Source organism: Nyctibius grandis, chromosome 2, assembly GCF_013368605.1.
Source record: "Nyctibius grandis isolate bNycGra1 chromosome 2, bNycGra1.pri, whole genome shotgun sequence".
Taxonomy (NCBI): Eukaryota; Metazoa; Chordata; class Aves; order Nyctibiiformes; family Nyctibiidae; genus Nyctibius; species Nyctibius grandis.
In genome coordinates this window covers 106830491-106857735 of record NC_090659.1, presented here as the reverse complement: position 1 = coordinate 106857735, position 27245 = coordinate 106830491, and the positions used below count along the sequence as shown (strand labels likewise).

The 27245-nt window shown below is 44.1% G+C and overlaps 1 protein-coding gene across 1 annotated transcript in view; it reads right to left on the bottom strand.

Annotated features, from left to right (window-relative positions):
- Nucleotides 1-19695, bottom strand: part of ZDHHC20 (zinc finger DHHC-type palmitoyltransferase 20) — a 54942-nt gene extending 35247 nt beyond the window's left edge. Inside the window, exons 1-2 of the mRNA XM_068424958.1 lie at nt 19497-19695; nt 896-922 (exon numbers count right to left, since the gene is read on the bottom strand). Of these exons, the coding sequence (XP_068281059.1) occupies nt 896-922; nt 19497-19614 (145 nt within the window). The 5' untranslated portion in view covers nt 19615-19695. The remainder of the gene's footprint in view (nt 1-895; nt 923-19496) is intronic.
- Between the last annotated feature and the right edge of the window lie 7550 nt (nt 19696-27245).

Below are 27245 nucleotides of genomic sequence, written 5' to 3'. Positions count from 1 at the left end.
TTGAGCTCGGAAGAAGCAGTCCTTGAATGCTAACCAACTATCTTGGGCCCCCTTACCTTCTAGTACCCTGTCCCATGGGATATCCCCTAGCAATTGCCTGAAAAGGCCAAAGTTGGCCCTCCTGAAGTCCAGGGTTGCGAAGAAATTAGGAAGAAATTCTTTACTGTGAGGGTGGTGAGACACTGGCATAGGTTGCCCAGAGAAGTTGTGGATGCCCCCTCCCTGGCAGTGTTCAAGGCCAGGTTGGATGGGGCTTTGAGCAACCTGGTCTAGTGGAAGGTGTCCCTGCCTGTGGCAGGGGGGTTGGAACTAGATGATCTTTAAGGTCCCTTCCAACCCAAACCATTCTATGATTCTACGATGAAGTAAAGTTTGTCAAAACAAGGCCTAAACCACTTGACCTGAAAATTCTAAATTACAATGTACAGTCACCTTTGAAATGGTTGTGTTTTGCACAGTTCTAACCAGTCCTGAAGAACGGAGTTCCGAGGAATTTAGTATGCTGTTTGGAAAATAGCAAGAAGTAGCACAACAATTCTTCCTCTTCCAGAAGTTTTTCAGGTCACAAGACATGTTCAGGAATAAGCAGAAAGTGGACTTATGGATCTGCTGCAGATCCTTCTCTCTTCTCCTTTTTCTGTTCTCAGAAGGTACCCATTTAAAAATATTTGCAAACCTAAGTTATACTGCGTTACTCACAGGTCTTGTCATCATCCCAAGCTTGTGGTACTAGAAGCTAAACAGACTCAACCTCACAATATTTACCTTGTTTCTTAGCACTAATCTACTCCCTACACAGAGATTACACATAAAGGAGTACACATAAATTCTATGTCCCTTAAGACTTGCATGCAACAAAACTATCACATCTTCAAAAAAATAAAAAAAATATTACCTTTTTCTGCAGTTGAAGAAATAGTAACTGGAAGAGAAAAAAAGATATATGGTAAGCAAAACTGTATTGCATCACAATTTTGTCTAGAAGTGAGATATATGAGATAGCTCACTTGTTCCAAAATGTACTTCAGGTGTTAGTAGAGCCTCCCTACCCGCCTTGGGTAAAACAGGAGTTAGCATTCCTCCTGCCAGCCCTTGAGGCTTGGTGAGGCAGTGCAAGAGCTGAAGAGATCCAGTTCCCTGCACTAGCCAAGAGAGCACACCCCTTTTCACAGACATTAATTAGACCATAATTTATGCACGTTCCCCTTCAGATATGCACCTAGCAACGTTTTCTGAGGCTTGTCAACGACCAGGCCAACAGGTGTACTGCTGGAAAACAGAAAATGAAATAAAAGAAGCTCTTACAGAAGTCCCTGTGAAACTGTCACATGTAACCTACTTCCCTCTCTTAGTTTTTTCCCACCACTTCTCTTTTCCCATCACATGCTATTTTTGACTTTTCCCCCCCCCCGACCTGAATTCTTCAGGCATAGTTAAAATCTCTCCACTTCCTTCTCTCCTACATCCTCACCTCCTTTTATCCCAACAGCAAATTCTATTGTTTAAATCTACCTTGTATACTGCCTGACCAGTAGTACATCCTCCTGCTCTCAGGCTTCTCCAAAACCTTCACACTTCATTCATCAGTTCAGGTAAGAAGCTGAACAGACAGCTGCTGTACTTATTGAGTTGCTTTGTTCATATCACTCCCCTTGCTGGATCTCTTCCTTAGACACTGAATTCCTGAAATTCAATGAGAAAAGGATCTTTTCCCAACTCTTCATCTTATACAGCAAATTTAAGCTTCTGGTCATCAGCACCAGCAAAAGGTTAACAGAGCACACCCTGCTTACTGCAGTTCACCTCACTCCACATTGTCTCCTCTCTCTCAGCTCTGACGTTTCTGCAGTCATTAGCCTGTGTGCCAGTTCAACAGATCTTTTTCCTGATGCACATTAGAGTCTTAAATCTGCAGGGCTTGTATGCATTGCAGACTTCCTTGTGAAGGGTTACTTTGGTCACAGAGGCGGCACGTGTCTCACTTAACTGCAGATATCTATAGTAAAAGGGTCTGCAACTATATTATGCAACCATGCCTCTTTTTATAGCCAACAAGAGACATAATGAGGTAATATCTCAATGTATAGATGACCCCTTTTTGTTCAGATGCGGCTTTTTCTCTCCCTCCCCCTCCCCCCCTCCTTAAAATATCCACTCAGCACCCTCTATCTGTCCATGGAAGCTTCTACGAAGTTAATGGAAAAGGTTCCGGTTCCTTCCACCTAAAGAAGGAAGAAATTACCATTTAGAACAGAACAAGGCTGGCTTCAAACTAAAGGAGGTCAATCCTATATAACAGCTTCATTTCACATTAGTTATGCGTACTTGCACATCCTCTTCCCATGTTTCTGTCTGAAACAGGGACACAACCCACACAGAAAAACAGACCTGAAGCACAAGATTACCTGCAAAGTATGCATGTAAATACAAGAACAGGTCCAGCTGCGTCATGATACAGTGTCAGTACTACTCCACTGCATGCTACAGAAGTCGCATCATTTTTAAAGCAAATCCTATGAGTGTTTTTGCTTGAAGTTTTATTCATGTGTTACTTCTCCAGTTAAAATTTTTTCAACAGCACAAGGAGAAGGTAAAATTATTAAAAAGGTGAAAACTACAACAAGCCTGCTGAGTAGGGTTGTTTGCTCAACTTCAAAAAAATACTAAAAGTACTTTAGATTAAGCTTTGTCTTTGGCTCCTCATGTATCTTAAGTAAACACCTTTGCACACAGCTGGACAAACATGTATTTCCCGAGACAAGAAATATTAAAAAGTTCTTAAATATCCTCTAATGGGATGGGAGAACATTGGTATCTATAAAACTACAGGAAATTTTTTTGTAAGTAAATCTGGTTAAAGCACTCCATAATTCGTAGCCTCATTTCTGCTCTAATTGTGAACCAAATTTGATATGTGAAGACTCAAAATAATGAACAGTCTTTACATGCAGGAAAAAAGCTTAAGATTTTATCACCTGTGAGACTTCATCAAAAAGATCCCTAAATAAACTTCATAAAAATTAATTAAAGCTTCACAGCACCAGGAAGATAATTCTCTCTTCTGTACCTAGGTCCCTTAGGTCAGAATGCAGTTATTAGATTGTGCAGAACAGTTTTAGTTTGGCAAACTCTGGCAGTTTGAGATAAAAGCCAACACTGAAACACTTGTGATTTTTATCCTGTCTTATCATCCTCAAATGAAATAAAAATAAAAGATGGCCAGTTCTCTTCCGCCTCAGAAGCTCGTGCAAGTTTTTTCTGTTTCTATCCCTTTCACTGTTGTTAATCCCATTGTCAAATAGATTAAATAAACAGCAATCCTACTACTTGTCCCAGATTCACTCAGCAAATGGCAAATCAAGAGTTTTACAGGATCTTTATACTACAAAGCGAAGTCGTCCTTTAAATAAGTTAATATTTAATATTTACATAAACCAGACCTTTAAGTAATTGCTAGGCTGGCAATGTAACAAGCAGCTTTATACCATCAAGAAATCAATTCTAGCTTTTGAACTCTGGTTCAGGGAAAAAAACCCCAAAAAAACTCACAGAACACAACATTACTATTGTGTCCCTCCAGCCCTGGCCTGTAGTTTAAGTTACAAGCTTAGCTCTCTATTGCTTTTCTCCTCTGCTCCTTCTAACTACTTAGATATTGCTGTCAGCTCCTGCTAAATTAATACCAATTTAATGTAAACATTTCTAAACCATGGTTTCTTGTTTGTGGGGGTGGGATTGGGGAAAAAGCAGCGCTGCCTTTTTGCTTATTGATTTTTTTTGAACAAAGTAAGCACTGCACGTGATTTATATATTAACCTCAGGATGCAACAGCACTATACACCAGATAGATGCATCAGCATAAGTTAGTGCCTTCAGCACTGCAGTCAACACAAACCTGTCTGTATTTCAGAAACATAAGCATTGTAAAACAGCTGTTCTTTTGAGGATTTTAATATATATCCCCGTCTATTGCTCAGGTACAAAAGGAAAAGTAAAGGCAAAAATATTCTTAGGATTGGCTTCTTAATATTAAGTTTCTGGTTTCTCAAGAAGACTTATTAAGTTCTAGCAAGATATTGCTAGGGAAGGATAAAAAAATATGAGTAGACAGTGAAAGCTGCACTTCACTTCACTGCAAAGAGCTCAGAAGCAGGCACTCACGCGCACACAGTGAGTTTCCACAACGGCCTCATAATTTCCCAGGATTCAGCGTCTCAGCGTTACACCACTGAGCAAGTCAAATGAAGTGAACAAGTCCCATCTGACTGCGGCGCAGAGCTTTACCCTGGCTACCTCAGGGTTTCTAAAATCAGCTGAAGGAAGGAGCTCAGCAAAGCCTGCCTGTGAAGAGAGGTAAATGGGCCTACACTGAACTTCGTGCTGCTGCAGCAGCTTGTCCAGGGACGTACAGGCCCAATACACTCCACTAGCTGGTCCCGCACCACTGAGCAGCTTACACACTGGACCTCCTGACGCTTTGGGGACACTGCAACACGAAGCACACAAAACTACGTATGTGGTTTCACTTTCTACAGAATACTACCTCCAAAATACACAATACAACCTTTATTAGGCTGGATTCAAATGTACTTTTTAACTTGGTCAGCTTAGAGGACAAGCAGAAATTCCAGGTTTGACTTTAACAGAGGCAAAAGTTGTCTTATTTTTGATTTAGACACTTAGCATCACCCCTGGCAGCAAAGACACTTTTTTGTTCATGACCCCAGTTGTTTGTTGCACCTCCTAGATACTCTTCCTTACATTGTTGTCTGTTATCTTTCATCTCACCTATGTCACAAGAATGAAAGACATGGAAGCCTATAAATTATCACAGGAAACAATCCTGCAGACATAGGGATATCATTAGTTGTATAACAAATGAGACTAGGGGGAAAATGTCATTTGTTGGAAACATTCTTCTTGGAGTATGAACTGACAGAGGTACAAATTTCAGAAAGCTTTGGAGAATTTTTAAAGCTGCTTCAAGGAAACCTCCCAGAACATCTTGGAAGAACAAGTATGTTTACGAAGCTGATCGCTTTCAGTTTCAGGCTTATTTTCAGAATTGCTGTGAAGTGTTCAAGCACCTTCCAAATCACTGCATAATAGGAAAAAGCCAAATCTCTCCATTCTGAGGCAAAGAGGTGGAATGATCTTACAAGACCTTGCAAGAGGCATGCTAAAAGAAGACATATTTGCCTTCAACCCTGGAAGAAAAAAATCCCACCACTCTACAAAACCCACACACCACATCTGCCTACTCCCCTAAAAGGCATATTCCAATCAAAGCCAGAAATGCTCTTTGCAGAGCAAGAAATTCAATGCAGCTAATGTAGAAGTATACAAAAGGAAAAGAACTGATCTTATTACTGATGTGCTATGTTTATTTCCCCGTGTCCCCTCCCATGATGGCTCCTAGCAGGAGTCATACTTTGGGTATTACAGCCTTTCCACAAATCTCAGGAGTAACATTCACATTTTGGCTGACATTCCTCATGGGTGGGAAGAAAGAATGATAAACGTGCAATTGCATCCCTTCACCAAATGTACAGCCTTTTCTCATTTTTTAAAGAAAACGGTTAAAAAATATATATACGTGCGCGCACACACACATATGTATTTCCAGAAGTTACCAGTACTGAAGCTCAACAGAAACTCCTCACAGGCACTACCCTGTCTGCAAAGGCAAGAACCACCAACATGATCCCAGGTTTTTCATTTGTTCAGAGAATGGCATTTAATTGAAAGTATAACTTAGATTTATGGTAACATAATTCCCGTTTGCAAATGCAGACCTTCATCACTCACAAGAAGATGGTAGAACCATTACTTACTGACACAAGTGGGACAGACAATGAGTGAATTTCCTTGAGCAAATACTCATTTGACTTCTGTTACAGGGCAGCGCCAGAGCATGAAGACCTTAGCACCTCTCCACTGTTCTCTAAAAGCCATAATTCTGTGACCTTTCCACACTGAGCTATTTCTTATTTCCTGACTGGCAATCACCCACTAGGTGCTTTCCTCCCTATGCAGCAGGGAGTTTTTAGACTAATTACTCAAGACGACTGAGTTAAGAGCATTATGTAGCCAAAAGCCAATGCAGGAAGATGCTGCCAGGTCCATGCCAAAAGGCTATGGGGGCCCAGGAATTGCACACAAGACTTGCCACCAGCTGGAATGAATGCCCCCTGCAGAAATTTGAGCCATACGAACCTAGAGTTGTTTTATCTTCATATGGTGCTAGATTGATGTATTTTTTTACTCCAGATCTCCAGGAATAGGAGACAGGTTTCCCCCCAATGCACTGCTAGGTAATGCAGAAAGTAAATTTTATAGAATGGTGAGGCAGGAGAGGTGGCTCCACAGGCCTTCGTGCTGTGCCGGCATGAAGAAGCATGCATTGCCATGCTGCGTGCCCCAGCGGTAGCACTGCCTGGGGCTGGTCTGCCGCATGGGTGCACCATCGCCCAGGTCTAACACAATGCTTGTCTCAGAGGCACGACCTATGGTGGGCAACTCTTGCAGCAGGGGGGCATGAACTTACCCCTCCAAATCATCTACCCGCTCCTCTATGGCAGACAAATATAGCAAAAGCAAGCACTTGCCTTCCCAGACACTTCAGGTCAGGTTTGAGCTACTGATGAAGGCAAGTTTGAGTGACCACAAACAGCAGGGAATTGCACTGATGAAAGGCAAACAGTAGCAAATGGCCTCTTGCTGTCCTGGGTTACACACAGTCAGTCACGAGGGGAAAAGAAACCCTGCCAGGGCCGCCGATGCCTTAAAGCAGTGCAGCCATTTCCACAAGCACATGAGCTAGAGCCCAAACTTCTCACACACACAGAGCACAGCAACATCACTTCAGTGAGCTACTTTGTGACTTCAAGTGATCACAAGATGATGCCTTCAAAGGCACTGCAGAGAGTGTGTGTGTGGGAGAAATCTGGGGTGGGAGGAGAAAGGAGGAAGAAAATGCAGCCAGGGAAGAGACACCTTGCTGCAAGGTGGATGCTCTGTTGTTTATGGCCACTAGATTTTCTGCGCTCATGATCACCGTGCCCATTGCTACAGGATTCAAAGAAGCATTGTCACAGGGACATGTAAAATGAATTAATATTTCAAATAAGGCAGTTCAAGCTGCACTGCAGACCTTTTTTGTTATTTGTTACCGGCCATCATTACGATTTGTTGTATGGTTAAAATAATATTAACACAATTCTTTAACTATAACAAGTAATTTAGAACAGCCAGAGGCTTGCTGCCCAGAAAATATTCTCTTATCGCAATAGTAAAGGAGTTTTTTATTTAGCCAAGGTCTTTTCAGCCTCAATGCAGAAAGTACATGCATAAATACAAACAGGGCTACAGCAGAAATTAGCATAATCAATGCAAGATACTCCCTTGGGTACTGAGTTACATTTAGCGATGAATTAAGCTATGACAACTGAAAAGATTTCTGCTGTATATTCTGGGAACAGTAAATTCTGTGCTACCACTTTCACAGTTCAAAACCACAGCTACAAAGGCAGCTGACTTCTGGAACCTGCAAAATCCTACAGATGGCTCCTTTCCTCTGCCTCTACAAAATATTCTTGAAAGTTATACCAAAGGTCTCCTAATGGTCTTCTCACCGAAGGTGCCTGCATGTTTAAAATTATTTCAAAACCAAGAGTTACACTTGGTTAGCATGCAGGAGGAAGTGTTGCCAGGCCTTAACCTCACAGTCCCACACTTGTGTCCTCACTAAGAACCATAATGTATTGAGACATATCTACCCAAGTAACTAAAGGCTTTTTCTGCATATGAAGTTAGCATTCAGCTGCAGCAACGTAGCAGGGCGGTTGTCCCTGAAAAACTCTATTCCCTGAGAAGCACTATTCACTTTCAATTTACCATAACGGCCTGAAGAAACCTCATGTAACTTGATTTTCTTCAGCTATTTAATCACTATTGCCACTGCTCATTCTATTTGCATTTTGATGGATTTTAAACCCTAGCATTACTTCTACACACTTTCCTCAGCTGCTTACTTGAATTATTGGACTTTCTTCATTCAGCTCTTTCCCAAAAATTCTACTTTATCATAACAATAACAGCTTTATCGCTCAGTAGTTTGGAAGTGCTGCACATAAATTGTTTCCAATATTGCCTTTAAGCTATCAGACACAGCCAAAAGAAAGCCTGGTTTCTTCTTGAAAGACAAAGAGAGCTCTTACTTGCACGAGTCAGTGAGCATCGGCAGAAAGGCATGGAAACTCAGAAGCATCTGAGTGGAGCTAGCTTATGTCCACACCACTAATTAATTACATTCACATTTGAAGGAGGGGTATTTACACTCAGGCTGGCCAAATCAAGCTCATAGTAACACTACACTCAAGTATCTGGATATGTGAAAGGGCTTTTTGTGTTAGGAGTAACTCCAGTGGTTCTGTAGTTAAGACACTACTAGGACACTTGCAAGAGATAGGAAAGACAAACAGGACAATCAGCTGGTGTTGACAGAGTGCCAGTATCATATGTTGTACAGAGTTGTCTTACACACTCTGCACAAGATTAGGTGTTCTGCAGGTAACACTAGAAACCATCAAGATATTTAAAGTCAAAACCCAAAACAAACAAAAAACCCCACCCAACTGAAAAACAACATAAATTCATTCTCATAACAGAATTTTTCAGGTAATTAAGGAGTTACCGTTTCTTTTTGAAAAAAGAACACTCTTCACCAATTTGCAGTTGTGACTGCCAGTCAGTGCCTGCCTTGACTATTAAGATCACTCAAAGCTGAGTGTCTTATAGCTCTGGATACTACTAGCAAATCCATTTACTTCTACTCTAGACAGAGGAAAACAGAGCAACAGTCTTTATTTAGCTATTCCACACAGCTGTGAGATATGACAGCAAGAGAGCAGAGGTGTCAATTCACGGGGAACAAAAATCCCAGACATAGCTGCTGTGACCTGCAGACACGAGCCATCGCCCAGTGGTAAGACCTGTCATCAGACAGTAGGGATCCGCTTTGTTAATCAGGCACCTTTCTTTGCAGTTGGCTTTGGACTCTTCCAAAATCACTTGTCTCCTTACTTACTGGCCCTGCTTACAACAAGCATTTCCTCAAATATTAGGATAAAATCTCCTTGCAAAACTCTGTGGATAAAAATCTCCTTGTAAATCTCATGACAAAGCATTAAGCACTCTTGTTTTCTGAGAAAAGGATTTTGCTGCTGCCAAGTCCATCAGGTAATGGGAGAAATCAAACTGCCCAGCAAGCTGACCTCCTCTCATGCATTAGGTCACTGGATTCCTCAAATAAAGTTTTAAGTTCAATTTTTTTGTAATGTTGGTCAGGGTTGATTGGTATTTGCCACCTAAAATTAAATATGGAACTACCTACAATGAGAAGAGCTGATTTTCTGCCAGCAACAAATTAACAACACAGCAGCCAGTAATGTAATTTACATGAACTCCCATCAAGATATCAGTAAGCCAAGCTTTTGAATAGAGGCCTTTAAGTAAGTTTTGTTTTGAAAAACAGAATCACAGAATCAATCAGGTTGGAAGAGACCTTTGGGATCATCGAGTCCAACCACTGCCCTGACACCACCATGTCAACTAGACCATGGCACTGCCATGTCCAGCCTTTTCTTAAACACATCCAGAGATGGTGACTCCATCACTTCCCTGGGCAGCCCATTCCAATGTCTAATAACCCTTTCTGAAAAGAAATTCTTCCTCATGTCCAACCTGAACCTCCCCTGGTGAAGCTTGAGGCTGTGCCCTCTTGTCCTATCACTAGTTGCCTGGAAGAAGAGGCCAACTCCCACTTCACTACAACCTCCCTTCAGGTAGTTGTAGACTGCAATAAGTTCACCTCTGAGCCTCCTCTTCTCCAGGCTAAACAACCCCAGCTCCCTCAGCCGTTCCTCATAGGTCAGACCCTCCGGACCCTTCACCAGCTTGGTCGCCCTCCTCTGGACTCGCTCCAACACCTCAACATCTTTCTTGAAGTGCGGGGCCCAGAACTGAACACAGTACTCAAGGTGCGGCCTCACCAGTGCCGAGTACAGAGGGACAATCACTTCCCTACACCGGCTGGCTACACTATTCCTAATAGAGGCCAGGATGCCATTGGCCTTCTTGGCCACCTGGGCACACTGCTGGCTCATGTTCAGCCGGCTGTCCATCAGCACCCCCAGGTCTCTTTCCTCTGGGCCGCTTTCTAACCACTCTTCCCCCAGCCTGTAGCGCTGCATGGGGTTGTTGTGGCCGAAGTGTAAGACCCAGCACTTGTTCTTGTTGAACCTCATGCCGTTGGTCTCAGCCCATCTATCTAACCTGTCCAGATCCCTCTGTAGGGCCTTCCTACCCTCCAGCAGATTGACACTCCCACCCAGCTTGGTGTCATCTGCAAATTTACTGAGGGTGCACTCAATCCCTACGTCTAGATCATCTCTAAAGATATTGAACAGCACCGGCCCCAGAACTGAGCCCTGGGGAACACCACTAGTGACCGGCGGCGTGTTTTTAAACATGTCATTTAAAAACATGTCCATTAGTTGTGGGAAAGTTTAATGGTGGGGAATTCATGTCTTCAACGTACTGGACTTGTAAATATTAATAAATATGTTATTTTTGTTTTATTGTTAAAACATTTATGGAATAAATAAAGGTTCAAAGTCTCCTCCTGGCGATTTGGAGAATCTGTCCATATATGGCTCATCCAGTTGGTTAATAACAAATGCTGCCATCTTCTGATGCTGGAGGCTTTGCTGCTTGTTCTTCTTGCAAAACAAAATGTCACTCATTAAACCTTACTTGGACTGAAACATCTCGGGACAAACCTTGATTGTAGCTAAAGCTACTTCCTCTAGTTTCTTTGCAAAAAAGGAAGAAATAACCAGTGACTCCTCAGGAACATAACAAAAGATCCAGGTGCTGTAGAGGGGAAAAAACATCACGAGTAACAGGACAGAAAGTTTTGGCTAGAGGACAAGATCAGAAGGACATGCTTTTGTAGCACCAGGTCTCACTTAACTACCAGACCACTTAGGAATATGAAAAAGTGACAGCACAAAGACTGCACGAGCCCCTGCAAAGGGATTTTTGGATACTACAGAAGACATATACTAAAACTTAGGAAGTACTCCAGAGTAAACAGATAGGCAAGCATACAAAAGAGCCCAGCCTATCATCCTATAGCTCTCATTCAGTAAATATTGCTTACTATAAATAAATAAATAAAATCCTCAGAGCTCACTTGCCTGCTGACAGTTAACCCCGTATTGGAAAGCATTAACTCAGGACTCTGTGAAAAGGTCAGCTGAGATACTACAGATCCTAATGCAACATGTGCCAAGGGAAGAAACAGTGCTGCCTACTACACCTCAGAGATGCATTAGGGCTCCCATGACAAAGCACTGGATGTAACAACACAGCAGGACTGGCAAACTGCCTAACAAGAAACAAGTAGAGTTTGATGCGTGCATGACACCTACTAACAGAAGTAACTTTTGCTGTCATGTTCCTAGGATATCACATATCGTAACACAGTTGCAAAAATATCTACATTTGAAAGTGAAGTAATGGAGTGCAGTACACTGGTGGGAAATAAGGTTTGTGAAGAACAAGAAATTATTGCCCCTGGTTTAACACATTAAAGTCAGGAACCATGCTGAGTTATGGAAAGTTAGATCAGGAAAGTGATTACTTCTAAACATCTACAACAAACATGTAGACATCTACAACATCTACGACGAGGTGACTCAGACCCTTAAACCTGCTGCCTCCTGAGAAGCTACACAGAAACATAAATTGGGATGGGATCAGGAGGTACAGACACTTGCCTAAAGACTCCAGAGAAGCCGTGCAGTGAGAGCACTGTCACACCATAGGAAAGGAGACTATCAAAAAAGCAGGCAGCTGAGGCAAGGCAGCACAGCTCCTGATGCCCTGTATGTGCCTAACAGCTCTCCCAGACCGGTCATTGCTGCTATTAAACAAATCGATATTTCCACTTCTAATGGCTCCTTGGCAATAGGGTTTCCCATATGGCTCTGCAAGTGTGGGAAGTAGGGAGAAACATAGGATCTTTACAAGTTTGAGAATGTCAATAGAAAAAAGCCACACAAAAGAAAGAAAATGACTGAATCTAGTGCTCAGTGGTCTTTAAGCTTCCCTTTGTCTAAATTAATAATTTGTCTAAATTATGAATTATTAAAAAGTTCAAGCCTACCCTCTGCACCAGTTGCTGCTTTAGCTTTATCTCAGCAGGTATGTACCCTGCAACACAGCACGTAATATCTCTGTATGCAATTACTAGGCTGAACTCAAGCTTTTTAAAATATGTAATTATTTAAAAAAAAAAAACAAACATGAAACTTAAGGAGCAGTAGATTAAACTGACAAAGGTACACACACAAAACACCCTCACAAAAATCCTATATACAACTTGCATCCTTTTCCAGATACTGTAAAAAAAGAGACCAGCACGTTAATTACATTGGATTTTTGAAAACAGAACAGAAACCAAGTTTTGCTCTGTTTTGGGCTCCTTTGCCAAGTTTGGGTAAATCTGCATGTCACAAACCCACAGATGTGAAAGCCTTCAGGTACCACCAATCCCAGCATTGTAGAAATACACTTCACTTCTAAAAATTTTTTGTCCCAAATAGCTGTTTTTGCTTTTTTTTAGCCTATCTCCCTGCTTAGCGCTTCACAAGAGATGCATAAGAACTCCCCACTCTGGAGACAAACACACATCAGACTGCACAACTGAAATACCACAAAGAAAAAAAACCCTACGTAAAACCCTCACTCAATCTCTCTGTAAATCATATGATTAAAATTTAAGCATTTAAGACAATGCTGCACCATATATAGCATCAGAGAGAGCACAGCAGAAACTGCAAAGGCAGAGCATGCTGTTCTTGTGATCCAGTTCTCTGACAATCTTGTAAGACAATTTTAATAGTCAAAAGGGAACATGAGTAAGGAACGAATGAGCCATTTGGTCTTTCGAAAAAAGGAAAAGCAGAGGCTTGAAATGCTGCAGAGGAGGAACTTGATTTTTAGCACAGATAAGAGAAGACAGTCAAAGGTTACATAGGAGGCACTCCACTGAGGATTGGGATGTGGGAAGCAGAAGAGGGGAGAAAGTCTCATGTTTTTTTTTCTTGACCCAGCACAGGAGGAGTTAAGCACATTCCACAGAAAACAATTTAGTGACAGCAGAAGGAGATCATATTGGGGAAGTGGCTAAAAGAACAAATGTATTTGTTTCAGTCTCATTATCCCTTTTATACCTGATTCACCTTGGTGGAGATTCAGCTCACACAAAGCCCTAATCATCTTAATAACCACTTAATCTTATGCTTGTAGTTACTTCTCAAATGTTTCTACTAAATTTCATACCTACTAATGAGACAAAAATGGATACTCTTGTCCTGTTACAGGAAGAATATGCACCTGTATGTCTACTGAAAACATACACTTGAAATTCTGGTCCTTTTATCCATAGCATTGCGTAGGAAAATGGGGAGACTAGTAAGCGATGAAGTAACGTAAAATCCCAGATTAAAAATGAAAGTGACATTTTAGTTCACTGTTCTAACTCCAAAGGCATCCAGAAAGCTTCTACTGTTGTTACCAGAGAAAAATTTGAGAGTAGAAAAATTTGAGAGAAGTTATTTTTCATAATCTTAAATACTCGTACTATCCCAGCCCTTTCAAATCAAGAACAAAAGCTTTATAGTCCACATCTAGAATGCAATCAGGAAGCACTGCAGCAGTGACTGGTCATAGCTACAACAAAAGAGTAACACCACAAGCGAAGTTCCTGCTTCGGCTCAGATACCTCCCCAGCTCCCTGCTTTCCCTAAGCCCCTTCCCTCCTCTACTCCAAAGCCATCCTGCCCATAGACCAGTTTCAGCTAAGTTCTGAAGCTTGGTGGAGTTCTCGCACTAAGTATGTGCCAGTAAGTTTCACCAAAGCTGTTGCATGTGTAGAACAGACAAGCCCACACTCCCCGTTAGGAAATAGCTCCTCTGAGCTCAGGCGCTCATTTTCTGCCTAGCCCCCTGGCAAGCCAAGCAATACCAAACTGGCCACCGCACCACGCTGCTTTTTTGACCAGATGGTAACTAGAGATGAAGGAAAGATGCCAACTACTGCAGAACTGTCTGGAATGGTTTAGCAGATACAGGGGGGAAAACAGAGGGCTGGGGTGGGCACTGCAGATAGAGGGCTCGGAGGGGGAAGAGGGATGGAGTCCTTCTGCTGGCAGAAGAGTAGGAAGAGCAGACACAAGACAACTCCCCAAGAAACCAGGCTGACTAGTTCTGTTGCTCGTGGAATAATTTTTTCATTAGAGGACTGCCAAGAGAGCAGATTTCAGGCCATATAAAGGGCACATGCCCACCCGTCCTTATAAACTAATACGACCAATACAGTGCAAAGCACCATATAAGAAGATAGATAATCTTTCTGTTCAAGCTGAGCATCTAGTTTTCAAATACATTTGCATCCAGTCTGACCACCTCAACAGGAATTCTACTTATTTATAATAACAGGAAAGGTTCTCATTTAAGATGATGATATGCATGCTTGAGCTGAATCACAACACAAGTAAGTGTATCCAAAGCGGTTCAGTTTCTTTATTTTGAAATTCATGAGGCACGTAAACATAGTTAACTGTTACTAATGATCTAACCTGTTTAATTTGCTGTTCCTTTTCTTGAAGGGTAACTCTCTTTTCCTACGGGAATGCTTTTTGTGGGCTTAACCTGCAAATGTTGTACTTCAGTGCTGATACTTTAGCTTTTCCTGTAGTCTGAAATCAGAAGTTACTGACACACTGCTGTTAATATCACCGTGCCATTGCTTGATAGCTACTGCATTAGCATTTTCAGTAGGGATTTCTTCCGGAGGAGGCAGATGGAATTACCTTCTCTCTGTTTATGCGATAGACTCTTCAAATGGAAGCATTACAACACATCACCACGTGCTTCTCATGTGGACTGTGCTTTAAGGAAATCAGAGCTATCTACCTACTAACAAGAGCTATTGCAGTTTCCTTGAACAGTAAAGAGCTCAATTTGTACCATTAACATGAAGTAACGTATTCTAAATTACAAACGGCTTTGTTTGCCAGGGTTTTAGACACATCAGACATTACACTGTATTTAAAAAAAGTAAACCCTTCTGCAAGTAGATGCTATGAAAAGAACACACAACTAGTTACTCCCGTAGCTTTCAAAATCACATTTTTCCATACTTTGCAGAGTTTGAGGCATGCAAATACTCATACATTTACAAGACTAGTAAATCCATAAAACAAGCCATTCTCCTTGCAGCTCTCAGCCTAAGAGAAAAGCCAGGACTGCACTTTTCAGAACATACAGTTCTCACTGTAGAAGTAAAACCCTAACCTGAACAAGATTTTTTTTTTTTTTTTAAATAAAACCAGCCAATACACCTTAGTTACGATCTGCAGAGAACTCCACCAAAGCTAACTTCTTTCTCTTTTTCTCAGCGCAGACTGCACTATCAAATTCTGCTAGTGTTTTAGCAAAAGGGTTGCCTGTAGGAAACAGGCTGGCTTCACCCACCAACTCCTACTATGTGTGTCAAAACAGTGTCTTCTGGCCATCCTCTAGCCAGTCTGTATTACAGCCCATCACCTACAAAAACATTTGGGATAGGTAATAAGATACAAGTCAGCCATAAGTGAAAACGAACCACAAGAGGAGAGCTCCACTCTTTCTGAGCTTCTGAGGGATGTGGTAAGCAGACACAATCAGTCCAATTCACTAACAGCATAATACAGCCATTGTTTACAAAAGCAATGTTAAAAGCAAAACATATTTGGATAACAAGAAATAACATATGAAATGTTTTTAAACTATTGAAACGCTATTTTACTACGTGCTTTCTTGCAAACAAAGCTCTGGGCAAGTTATGTGTGAAAAGAAGAAATAATCTAGTAAGAAAGTGTTCATTCACATTTTTCTACTTCAAAACATTTAAAAAAAAATCTGAATGTGATGTTGCCTCAAGTCTTTTGCAGTTCCTTCAGTTAACATGTGTTCACAGATTTTTTCCACTCTGCGACATTCCCTCAACTTCTACACGTTTCGTGAGAAATGCCTGTTTTCACCTTTCCAATTAACTTAACAGCTAACTTACCTGATGGATCACAACCACCCAGCAATACTGGTCTAAATAAGTCAGTGTTCACCAGCACACAACAGCAATGCTTCAGAGAGACATAAGGATGCTGGCAGTTTCCATGGGAGGAAAACAATAGACACGCTCATGAATCTCCTTTCATCTTATCCACACCAGTCCTCCTCCGGTGTTCACAGCCAGTATGTAACATAATTAAGGGTTATAGAATAACCAGGTAAATACATACTAGCGGTGAATTACAGAGTAAGACTGAGTCCATCAGACACCAAAAGCAAGACATTGAGCAATATGTGAGCACCCCAGCAGAGGAGGGTGGGGCAAGCAGCACAGAGAAGCAAAACTGAAAGGAAAAGGGTGATGTGATGAAAGAAGCAGCCCCAACTTTACCATCTTCTTCTTTGATTATTAGGAATATTTTATGATACTACATTAAGCTTGGCTTCCCACTTGATCTACTCACTGAATATATATGGTTAACCTTTAATACATAAGCAGGGACTACAAGGAGAAAAAAATACAGAAAGAATAAATAGTTGGGGAAACGAAGGCTTTCTCTCTTCCTGTTTCCTTGTTAGCTTCACTTCTTAACAGTAATCTAATCTTTAAGAATAACCTTTGAAAAAACACTGGTGTCTGGGGGGTTTCAATTTCTCTTTTACTCTCAGTATTTACTCAAAATCTTCTATTGTGTCTCCTCTTTTCTAAAGCTTCCCTTCCTCCATTTGTCTTTCCTTTACCCAGGCACACATCAGCTGGATATTGTGCCCTTTGCCAAAGCCACAGAAGTGCAACAAGCCATGAGCCCTGCTTCTGCACCTGCCGTATGTGAACATCTGCAGAGACCAGCGTCAGCTCATTCACTAGCAGTGCGCTAAAGGCACGTCCTTGTTCTTCTTCACAGTACATAGTGCAGTCTCAAACCAAAATAAAACGTAAGGAGCACTGGAGGTAAATAAATATACCTGCCAAGAGAAACAGAAAATCCTGTATTTCACTATAAATCCTCTCTATGCTGGTTTGAACTCAACTGCAGTGTAAAAGAAAAGCACAAAAAGGGGTGAAAAAAAAACATTAAAAAAACCCAAACACAAAACCCCTTTCCTCTCCCTTGATGAGATGACCTTTTATCAAGAGTTTAAAAAAATTCAACAGGTTAAAACCAACCAAACAAAAACCCCCAAAAACCAAAACCCACAACAGAAAAAACTCACAGAAAAATAAAATCCTCAGTCACAAAATATGATTTAGACAGGTAACAACTGTAAAATTCAGTGACAGCAATAAAAATCAGTAATTTTCTTATTAAACGACCACTTTTTTTTAATAGTCTGCATGTGCAGACTTTAAGAATAAAGCTGATTTGTGAGCAAAGAGTGCCAGATGTCTAGTAACCAGACTTACAGATGTGAAAGTTCTCACGTAAATAGGAGCCAACCCTTTCAATAATTTTCACACAAATGAAACTCTAATGAACTCTGAAGGGCTCTCTGCAGCTTCTCTATGCCTGCGAAGGAGAAATTATCCACCAGCACCCAGTTCTGACCCACTCTGTGATCAAGACACAGAGCTGGGACTTGGGAGGTCGAGGTTCTGCTCCCAATTCAGCCAGAGATTACCTGTGCAACCCTGGGCAAGTCTCTTAATCTCTGAGTTTTTGTTCTTTGCTTAAGAGAAGAAACATATAGCCCTATCTGCCTTTTGTCATACCAGTCAGACTGTAATGGGTACAGAAAACCTTGACATCACACCTATAAAATGTGAGTCTATAACCTCACGCAGCACCTCTCAGGACTACTGTAAAAACCACCCATGCCCCAGACCTCCAGGATTAAAGATTGTCTAAAATTTGGTTCCAAGTGTTTATAGTTATAAGCACGATTTTCCCAGAAAACCAGTACTATTTTCTCACACAAACAGACTACTAAACCATAGCATGGCAAGTTTGGATACACTGACATATTTACAACTCTCTCATGTCAACATTTCACATAGTATCTCTACAAGTGTTATTTTACAACTATGTTTCTACTATTTTAAGTCCAAATAACTTTTTGCCTGTGGTTTATGTTCCAGTCCACAAATGTAAGGCTAACACAAAAGGCTGTGAAATACCATGGGCATTCAGAAAAATTATCCAAAAACCTAAGTCCTGCAGAAAAAAAGTAACTGATAATTTCTAATAGAAGGATGCCTTTAAAAGTTTGCCCAGATATAAAGTATACACAAGCCTTTTATTTCTAGCTAGGGATATCAAAGCACACATTTTACACAAATTCAAGAAGTACAAGGACCTACAGATGCTGGGTAGACCTATATGTAGCTTAAAATAGTTCTTCATAGTTCTGTGAGGTTTTTTTCTTTCATTTCAGCTTCCTTGCTTAAACATGTCAAACGCTCTGTAACGCATTCCTTAGTTTTCCTACGCTGCTTCCAAGTTTTACCAAGTCTGACAAACACTGCGCATCACCATGCTGCTCCATTTACCCTGCCTGGAGAAAGCCAACATCCTCCTGATCTGAAGTTTCCTCCTGAAGACAGAAAAGGGTAAATATCATCCTGACCGACACCGTCTGCGAGTCAGATTTACATAATGCTGAGCCCTTGTCCAGAAAGCCTTGACGCAGCCTGACAAAACTCCATAAGCCCTAAATCCTTTCCCCTGCCCGCTTAAGCGGGATGTTTTCAGCCTCATTATGCTTCAGTGACACCGGGCTTCTTAATGGGGGGGGAATAGAATAACTACACCCAAAAGGTGGTCAAGGAATTATTTGATACATCAGGTATACGGATTAACAACAGAAAAACAGAGAGGGGAAACTTCTCACGGGGAGACATGAGGGGCAGAGACCCCACGAGAGCTCCGAGGGCTGCCGGAGCTCTCGTGGGGTCTCTGCCCCTCACGGCTCCCTGAAGGACCCTCCTGAGGGGCCTGCCCCCAAACGAAGCGCCCCGGACCCGCCGCCTGGGCCTCCTCTCCCCCATTCCCGTCCCTCGCTTCTCCACAGGCGACCCCTGGCCGGGACGCCGCCGCCATGAGGCGTCTGAGGGCGGGCTCCCGCCGTCCTCGTCCGCGGCCCCGGGAGAGCCACTGAGGCGGGGGCACAACAGGTAAATCCGGCCCCGGAAGAAGCACCTGGGGGGCGGGGGTGTCTCCTCTCGCCCGTCTGAAGGAAAGCCTAAGGCGGGCGAAGGGAAAGGAAACCCCGCCGGGGCGCAGGGGAGAAGGCGGCCCCGGAGAAGGCGGGTACTGAGGGGTCCTCCCTGCCCGGCTAGCAGCTCCCGGTGCCCGCGACCCTCCCCGTCCACTCACACACACACAGCTCCACCACGTAGGCGTAGTAAGACCAGGCCACGACCAGGGCGATGAAGGCCACGGGCACCCAAGCCAACACCTTCTGGCAACACTTCAGGACGTGGGACGGCGCCATCTTCCCTGCCGGGCCGCCGCAGGAGGCACCGGCGCTGCAACGGGCGGCGGCGGCTACGGCTACGGCCGCCGCTGCGGAGCCGGCCCCGGGCGGGCGGGCAGGCTCTGGGCGGGCCGCAGTGGGCGGGAGAGGGGCGTCCCCGGCGTCCGCCACCGCCTCCTTCCCGCCTCAGCGTCCCGCCGCCGTCCGCTGCCTCCCGCCGTCCGCCGGGAGAGAGGCGAGCGGGTGCCCCTCACACAGGAGGGGTCGGTCGTGGGGGTTTCACCCTGCACCGGCGGGGCCGTTTCCGAGCGGGATCCTCCTCCAGCCATAAAAACGGATCTTAAACCTCAGCGTTGCTCTTTTGCGGTCGCTGGGTCGGTGCCGGCCATCCTGGGCACAAAGGCGCCGGGACGGATCCGGGCAGTCCGACCCGGGGCCCTGCCGCGCTGTTACCTCCTCCTGCTCACCAAGTCCCTGTACTTACAGGGCTCTAATAGCTTGTTGGATGCAGCAATGTTTATTTATAAATAACTTACTACGCTGCTTTCTGAACTTCAGTTAATGCCTGACAGCTGCGGGCACCACCACGACCTTCCTGAAAGGCGTCGCCACAGGCGCTGCTTTGCGGGGCTGATCCTCTTTAGCGTGGACATTTTTAATGCTTGAAATACTTCGCCTTACTGTAGCATTACTATCGCCTGGGATCCCGGGGCTGGCACGGCCCGTGGCGTGACAAAACCCCCATTTCTCTTCAAAATGGGAGGGTGCTGGTGCTGGGTGCGCTCCCCCCGCTCAAGGGCGGCCCCGGCGGCGGCGGCTCCCGCGGGGCTCTGGCGCCACCTGGCGGCGGCGGCTCCCGCGGGGCTCTGGCGCCACCTGGCGGCGGCGGCGGGAGGGAGCGGCGGGGCCCGGGGCTGAGGCGGGACGGGCCTGCGGTGCCGGCAGCTGCGGCGGCGGCGGGGGAACGCTGCGGCCCCGGGAGCAGCCGAAAAGCTAAAACCCATGGGGCGAGGGGTAAGGCTGTAACAGCCCAGAAGTGCGGCGTGGGGAGAGGGGTGCCTCGAAAGGACCAGCAAGGGGGGTGGCTGGTGGGGGTGGGCAGCACCGGGGCTCCGGGACCACGTAGTCCTTCTGTGTGTGAAGAGGCGCGGTGGGTGGTGACGGCGGTAGGGCTGCCTCGACAGAGGGCAGGGGCAATTATTACGGGCTCACCTGCTGATGAGGTGATGGAAAAAAAATACTAAGATGAGCGATGAGGAATTCAGGAGACCGTGAACCTCTGACGGCTACTGGGGAGGGGAGGCGCCGGGCGAATGCCCGAGCAGCAGCTGCCTCTGTGGGGAGGGCTGTGGGGTGTGCATGGGTGCTCATTGGGGTGTTAGAGCAGAGGAAGGAGCAGCGACCTCTGATCTTGACATATATAGAACCAGTGTGGAGCGGGGAGATGTGCCCAGGGACCATTGGAAGGTGGAGATCAGTTTGGGATCCACTGTAAATGTGTGGGGATGCTAGAACATGGGAGAAGGATGGTGAGGAAGGGGGTTCCAAAATTGTGCATAGTCATGCAAGGGCTGTTAAAGAAAGGGATTACAGGAAAGGGAGAGAGCTGGTGGAGCAGCTTGGTCTGGCCCATTCCTAATGGAGAGCTGGAAGGTGTGGGAGGAGTGACTGGTTACATGGATGACACTGTGGTTATGGGGACTAGTCTCTAGAGAAGTACTAATAAGGATACAGCAGTTTGGATTTAACACGAGCTAGGAAAATCTTGGGCTGACGTGCTGGTTAGTACATCAGGGATATTGTTGAAGTATTCCAGCTCCTCTAATCTTCATTCTATTTGTTAAAGCTGTAAAAACATGCAACAGCTGCTGGTGTGTGCTTTCCCCCAAGATCTCAAGCGAGTTTTCACACTTAGCCTCCAGACAGTGGGAACAGATTTAAATGTTTAGTGTCCTAGTAATTAATGTTTGTTAATAGTCATCTCAGAAGTAACCAATTTTACCTTTGAAGGGGTGTGGAATGAACAAAAAAATGGAACAAATAAATTTGTTTTTTTGGGTTGGAGCACAATATGGGGCAGGTGCAGAAGTTGCCTGGAGTCTGCATAGCACCTTTGCAACCAAAGTGATACTAGAGGGATGCAGTTATATCAGCCTATACGTGCTGCAGGTTAGTTTGGGCCACTGAGCATATCCAAACAAAACCTGGTATTAATTCTTTAAATTATGGGATGAAATTAGGAATGTCAGAAATATGGAATGAAATATGGAATGTCAGAAATTAATTATTTGGGACTACATTCAGAGTGTGCCTTTTCTGTACTGCCTGCCCAGCAAAACTTGCCTGGCATACTGGCTGCCTAGCAAACATCATGGAAACAATACAGAAGGTATGAGCACATCTGACGCTTAACAGTCCTAAATTCATTTGATATTGAAATGCTCTCAGCTAAACTCAGGAAGATGAGGGTGGGGGGAGGTAGGAATTTTGAATCCCGTGCAAAGTAATTCAGTAACAAACTTGGGATGGTTATCTGATGCAGTGACAACAATAACCACCCGGGATAGCCAAAAGTGGCATGTGGCAAAAGGGACTGCCAATTTCATGGAAAATACCTCTGAGGCCTTCAACTGAACAGTATCTCTGGCTATTTATTGTACCAAGCACAACTGCTTGCAACTGAAACAGTGGTTCCAGACATAGAAAAAATGGGGAGAGGTAAGAAAAATGGAGAGGGATCTTCTGACAGTAGCAGTGTGAATGCCTCCATGCTGTAGGGTTGCTGACCTGCAGAGAACCCACCAGGACAGCGGGGGGGAACCCCCTTTGGGCAGCCCTGCTGGACTCCCCACCAGCTCTCTGCCCAAACAACTTGGTCCGGGAGGGTGGAGTGGAGGGGTCGGCTTGCACTCTGATACTGAGCAGTGGGGTAGCAAGGGGGTTAGGACTATAATGCAATCATTGGGTGTAATCTGCAAGTTTTAAGAATGATAATTAGCTTTACAGTTGTGTGCTTTTAGTCATTTAATGGCTGTGTTAGTTTCTTAGTAGTGTATGCAGTGAATAAACACTGTACTCTCAAGCCTGCCATCTAAAGGGAAGGGAGCTGGACCTGGGAAATAAAGCTGCAAACAGCTTTTACCACGCTTGTACTGTGTGTGGCTGGCTGTTACTGTGCATTGACCCTCCTCTCATCCCTGCTCCCACCAACTGTCCTAACAAAATCCCATGACACTTCACAATAAGCACAATTCCTAACATGAAGACTAAGAAGCACAGCTGTGAATAAAAATAGGCTTAACTAACAAACGATTCACCGTGCTAGGGAAGGTGATCCAACATGACCCTCCCTATCCCAGCCTTCCCTGCTGATGCTTACTCCAGCTTCACTCACAGGGCTATCGGCAGGGCCATGTGCATGTTGGCATGACCCCCTTTTAGCATGTGCCAGTACTGAGCTGCAGGAACAGCCACCGAGCACGGTTTGGAAGGAGTCTTGATGCTGGCAAAGCTGAAAGCCGTGACATGGCCAGTATTTCTGTTCTGGGTCAGACAGATGCGTTGGATGAGACAGAAAGCCAGTGACAGCTGCATGAACCTAGGATGGGGTGGATGATTTTTGACCAGTTATTGTCCGGTAACACTTCTGTGCGGTGTTTCCATACTGATATGCTGATATTCCATGCTTCGGTCTTTAATCCTAAGGCCAGCCCTTGTGGTCTTCAGACCCTGGATGTAGGAGGGGAAGCCTGGAGGAGGGAAGACTCTCCACTAGTCAGTGAAGACTGGGTTAGTGATCAGTTACGGAAATTGAATACACACAAGTCCATGGGCCCCGATGAGATGCACCCAAGAGTGTTGAGAGAACTGGCTGATGTTGTTGCTCTACCGCTCTACATCATTTTTGCAAGATCGTGGCAAACAGGAGAGGTGCCTGAGGACTGGAGGAAAGCCAATGTCACTCCAGCCTTCAAAAAAGGCAAGAAGGAAAATCCAGCAAACTACAGACCAGTCAGCCTCACCTCTATCCCTGGAAAAATGATGGAGCAGCTCATTCTGGAGGTAATCTCTAAGCACATGGAAGAGAAGAAGGTTATCAGGAGTAGTCAGCATGGATTTACCAAGGGGAAATCATGCTTGACTAACCTCATAGCATTCTATGATGTCGTGACTGAATGGGTAGATGCAGGGAGACCAGTGGATGTAGTCTACCTTGACCTTAGCAAGGCGTTTGACACAGTTTCCCATAACATCCTCATGAGCAAACTCAGGAAGTGTGAGGTAGAAGACCAGACAGTGAGATGGATTAAGAACTGGCTACACAGTAGAGCCCAAAGAGTGGTAATCAATGGTGCCAAGTCCAGCTGGAGACCTGTAACTAGTGGAGACCCCCAAGGATCAGTGCTGGGTCCAGTCCTGTTCAACATCTTCATCAATGACCTTGATGAAGGGACAGTGTCTTCTCAGCAAGTTTGCTGTTGATATGAAGCTGGGAGGTTTGGCTGATACACCTGAAGGCTGTGCGGCCATTCAGTGTGATTTGGACAGACTGGAGAGCTGGACAAAGAGGAACCTAATGAGGTTCAACAAGAATGCAGAGTCCTGCACCTGGGGAGGAGTAATAAGATGTACCAGTACAGGTTAGGAGGCGATCTGCTAGAGAGCAGCTCCGTGGAGAAGGACCTTGGAGTCCTGGTGGACAACAAGTTGTCCATGGGACAGCCATGTGCCCTTGTGGCCAAGAAGGCCAATGGTATCCTGGGTTGCATTAAGAAGAGTGTGTCCAGCACATCGAGGGAGGTCCTCCTCCCCCTCTACTCTACCCTGGTGAGACCTCACCTGGAGTATTGCGTTCAGTTCTGGGCTCCCCAGTTCAAGAGGGACAGAGATCTACCAGAGAGAGTCCAACAGAGGGCTATGAGGATGATTAAGGGACTGGAACACCTGCCTTATGAGGAAAGGTTGAGAGACCTGGGGCTTTTTAGTCTGGAGAAGAGAAGACTGAGAGGGGATCTGATTAATGTGTATAAATATATGAGGGCTGGGTGTCAAGAGGAAAGGGGCAACCTCTTTTCACTTGTGCCCTGCGATAGGACAAGGGGCAATGGATGCAAGCTAGAGCACAGGAAGTTCAACCTCAACATGAGGAAGAACTTCTTTACCGTAAGGGTTACAGAGCACTGGAACAAGCTCCCCAGAGGTTGTAGAGTCTCCTTCTCTGAAGACTTTCAAGACCCATCTGGATGCGTTCCTGTGTAACCTGCCCTAGATTAGTCCTGCTCTGGCAGAGGGGTTGGATTGGATCTCCAGAGGTCCCTTCCAACCCCTAACATTCTATGATTCTATGATTCTATGATTCTATGATAGGAACTGAAGTGAAACTGAGTTAAACAAGGACAACATCAAGGTTGTGAGGTGGCAGAGGGACTATTCATCCCAGATAGTGCCCCCCACCAAGGAGTTATGCTGCATGAGGAGCCTCTTGGCACAGCTGGCAGGAACTAACATCTTCCACTTCTCAAAGCCATCTGGGACGTCTCTACAAGCACTTCTTGAGCAGAAACCAGGTCCTTGAATGGGTGCCAAGGAGGATGAAAAAAAGCTCTGCTAGAAATCACCAAGCACCTGTTTGGCTTCAAACAGCCGCACCACAGCTTGTAGGGAGGGACAAATGATGACACTTGGGAGCAGGCTCTGGGAAGCCAAACAGCAACTGAGAATGCCGTGTCATGGGAATGGCTGCTCACCTCACTTGCATCTGATCCCGTAACTGTCGAATAGCGAAAAAAAGTGTCCCCTATCCATTTTCACATTTCACACCTCCATTTCTGGCTGCCCACCTGCTTTAGCCACAGAAAGAACTCCATGAGAGAAGTGGAACATTTCCCCTTGCAGCCTCAGCACTGGTTAGGGTCTATTGCACAGTCTTCCAGATGTTTGTTGGTCTGTTTGCAATAAATAGTTCATGCAGGTTGCCAGGAACAGGTGGCAAAATTTACTGCACTGTAAATTACTGTATCATCCCTTTCAACTTTTTTTTTTTTAGTTAAAAATACAGCTACCAAACATTTGCTATGCTTTTGGAAAGGTGTCTTAGAGGAAGCCACTGCAAACACTTCAGTTCTTCATTATTTCTCTCTGTATTATTTAGACCTCATCACCTACAAAAATTTCATCTCCATTTTGCTTTTGTTTGTTTTTTCTTCTCAGAGTAGCTCTTCTGAAATTCCAGGAACATGCAATCCCCAGGCAGAAGCATCCTAACAACCTCTTAGATGGAGACTGATGCAAAATACCAATTATTTGTCTCATTAGGAATCTTTATTTGCTCCTGGTAATATCAGACAAATCAATTTTTTGGAGGCTTCATGTTTCATAAAACCAACGAAGATTGTGTAAGTGTTTGCTCTTCACATTCCAGTACAGCTCATGTAATCTTGTACACACCAACTGTGAGTGATTAGTTGCCCTTCTTTGTGTTAGGTCAAACTTCTAAATTGTGAAGACCCGCTTTTGCTCAAACAGCACGTTGAAAAATTTAATTTCAGCCATATTGATTTATTCCTTGCTTTCCTAGTGCCCTTTTGTTCAGTGATATTCATGTCTCCTAAATTATAATTTCTTTTAAAAGCATTTAAAAGAGCTTTGTTTTTTTTAACTTTAGGACCTTTTCTTTTGAAATCACCTTTTCTGAAGACCAGCGGCAAAACATCACATTTTGGTATCCTTCCTTTTCAACAGTGAATGTAATCATCTGTCCTGTGACTCAGCTACCGTTGCTCTAGGAATTACCTTCTGTGCATTATTTAAGAGATGCACATGTTTTTAGGTATGTTCACTCATTCTAATAGTATCAATTTCAAAGTAGATTAAAACACAGTAAGATGCCACATAATTTTAAAAAATCTGTACCATGAAAAATGAACATAATTTTAAAACACTTCATTGACAACTCTTAAAAACAATTGGTTTTCTTGTGCTGATTTAGAGCTACTAGTTGCTCCATGGGGTAATATTAAAACTGACAAACTGCAGCTAAAGTAGTGGACCTGAGGCATACAGTACTGCAGTACAACACCCCTGTAGTAGTTCCTTTCTCCAGGAAACTGCTCGTTGGATGGTTCTGATTTCAGAATCTACTTCCTTTAGGTCCAAATTCATAAAAGTTTTAAAACAGCTCCTCTCTAAGAGTTGCACCTGTCACATAAAATAGTGCATCAATTTAACAAAAAATGTCCAAATGCAATTACTTGTATTCAGGGGCCGCTAAAGATGATGAAGAAAGGCAGCATTCACAAAGTACAAGTTTAGTCCAGTGAAGCTCATCTTCTGTGCACCCTTTGCAGTTCATGGAGAAAGGCTGGGTCCTCCAGAGATGTTTCAGAGCAGCCAGCTGGTGTCTGAAATCACATGAGAAAACACCCACACATTTCTCCACATTAACTACAGAATATCCCTCCTCCCAAATTTTCAAATCTGTGTGTCATAAACCCCACGTTTTGCAAGGTGCAGCATCCGTGCTCCCACAGCCTGTTGCCTTGCATGTTACTTCCACTACCCGGTCAACGTGGAAAGACGGGCCACCCTCAGCCAGGGGCAGAAGGGGAAAGGACAAGCTTCACATTGGGTACGTGGTTGTGGAAAAACAC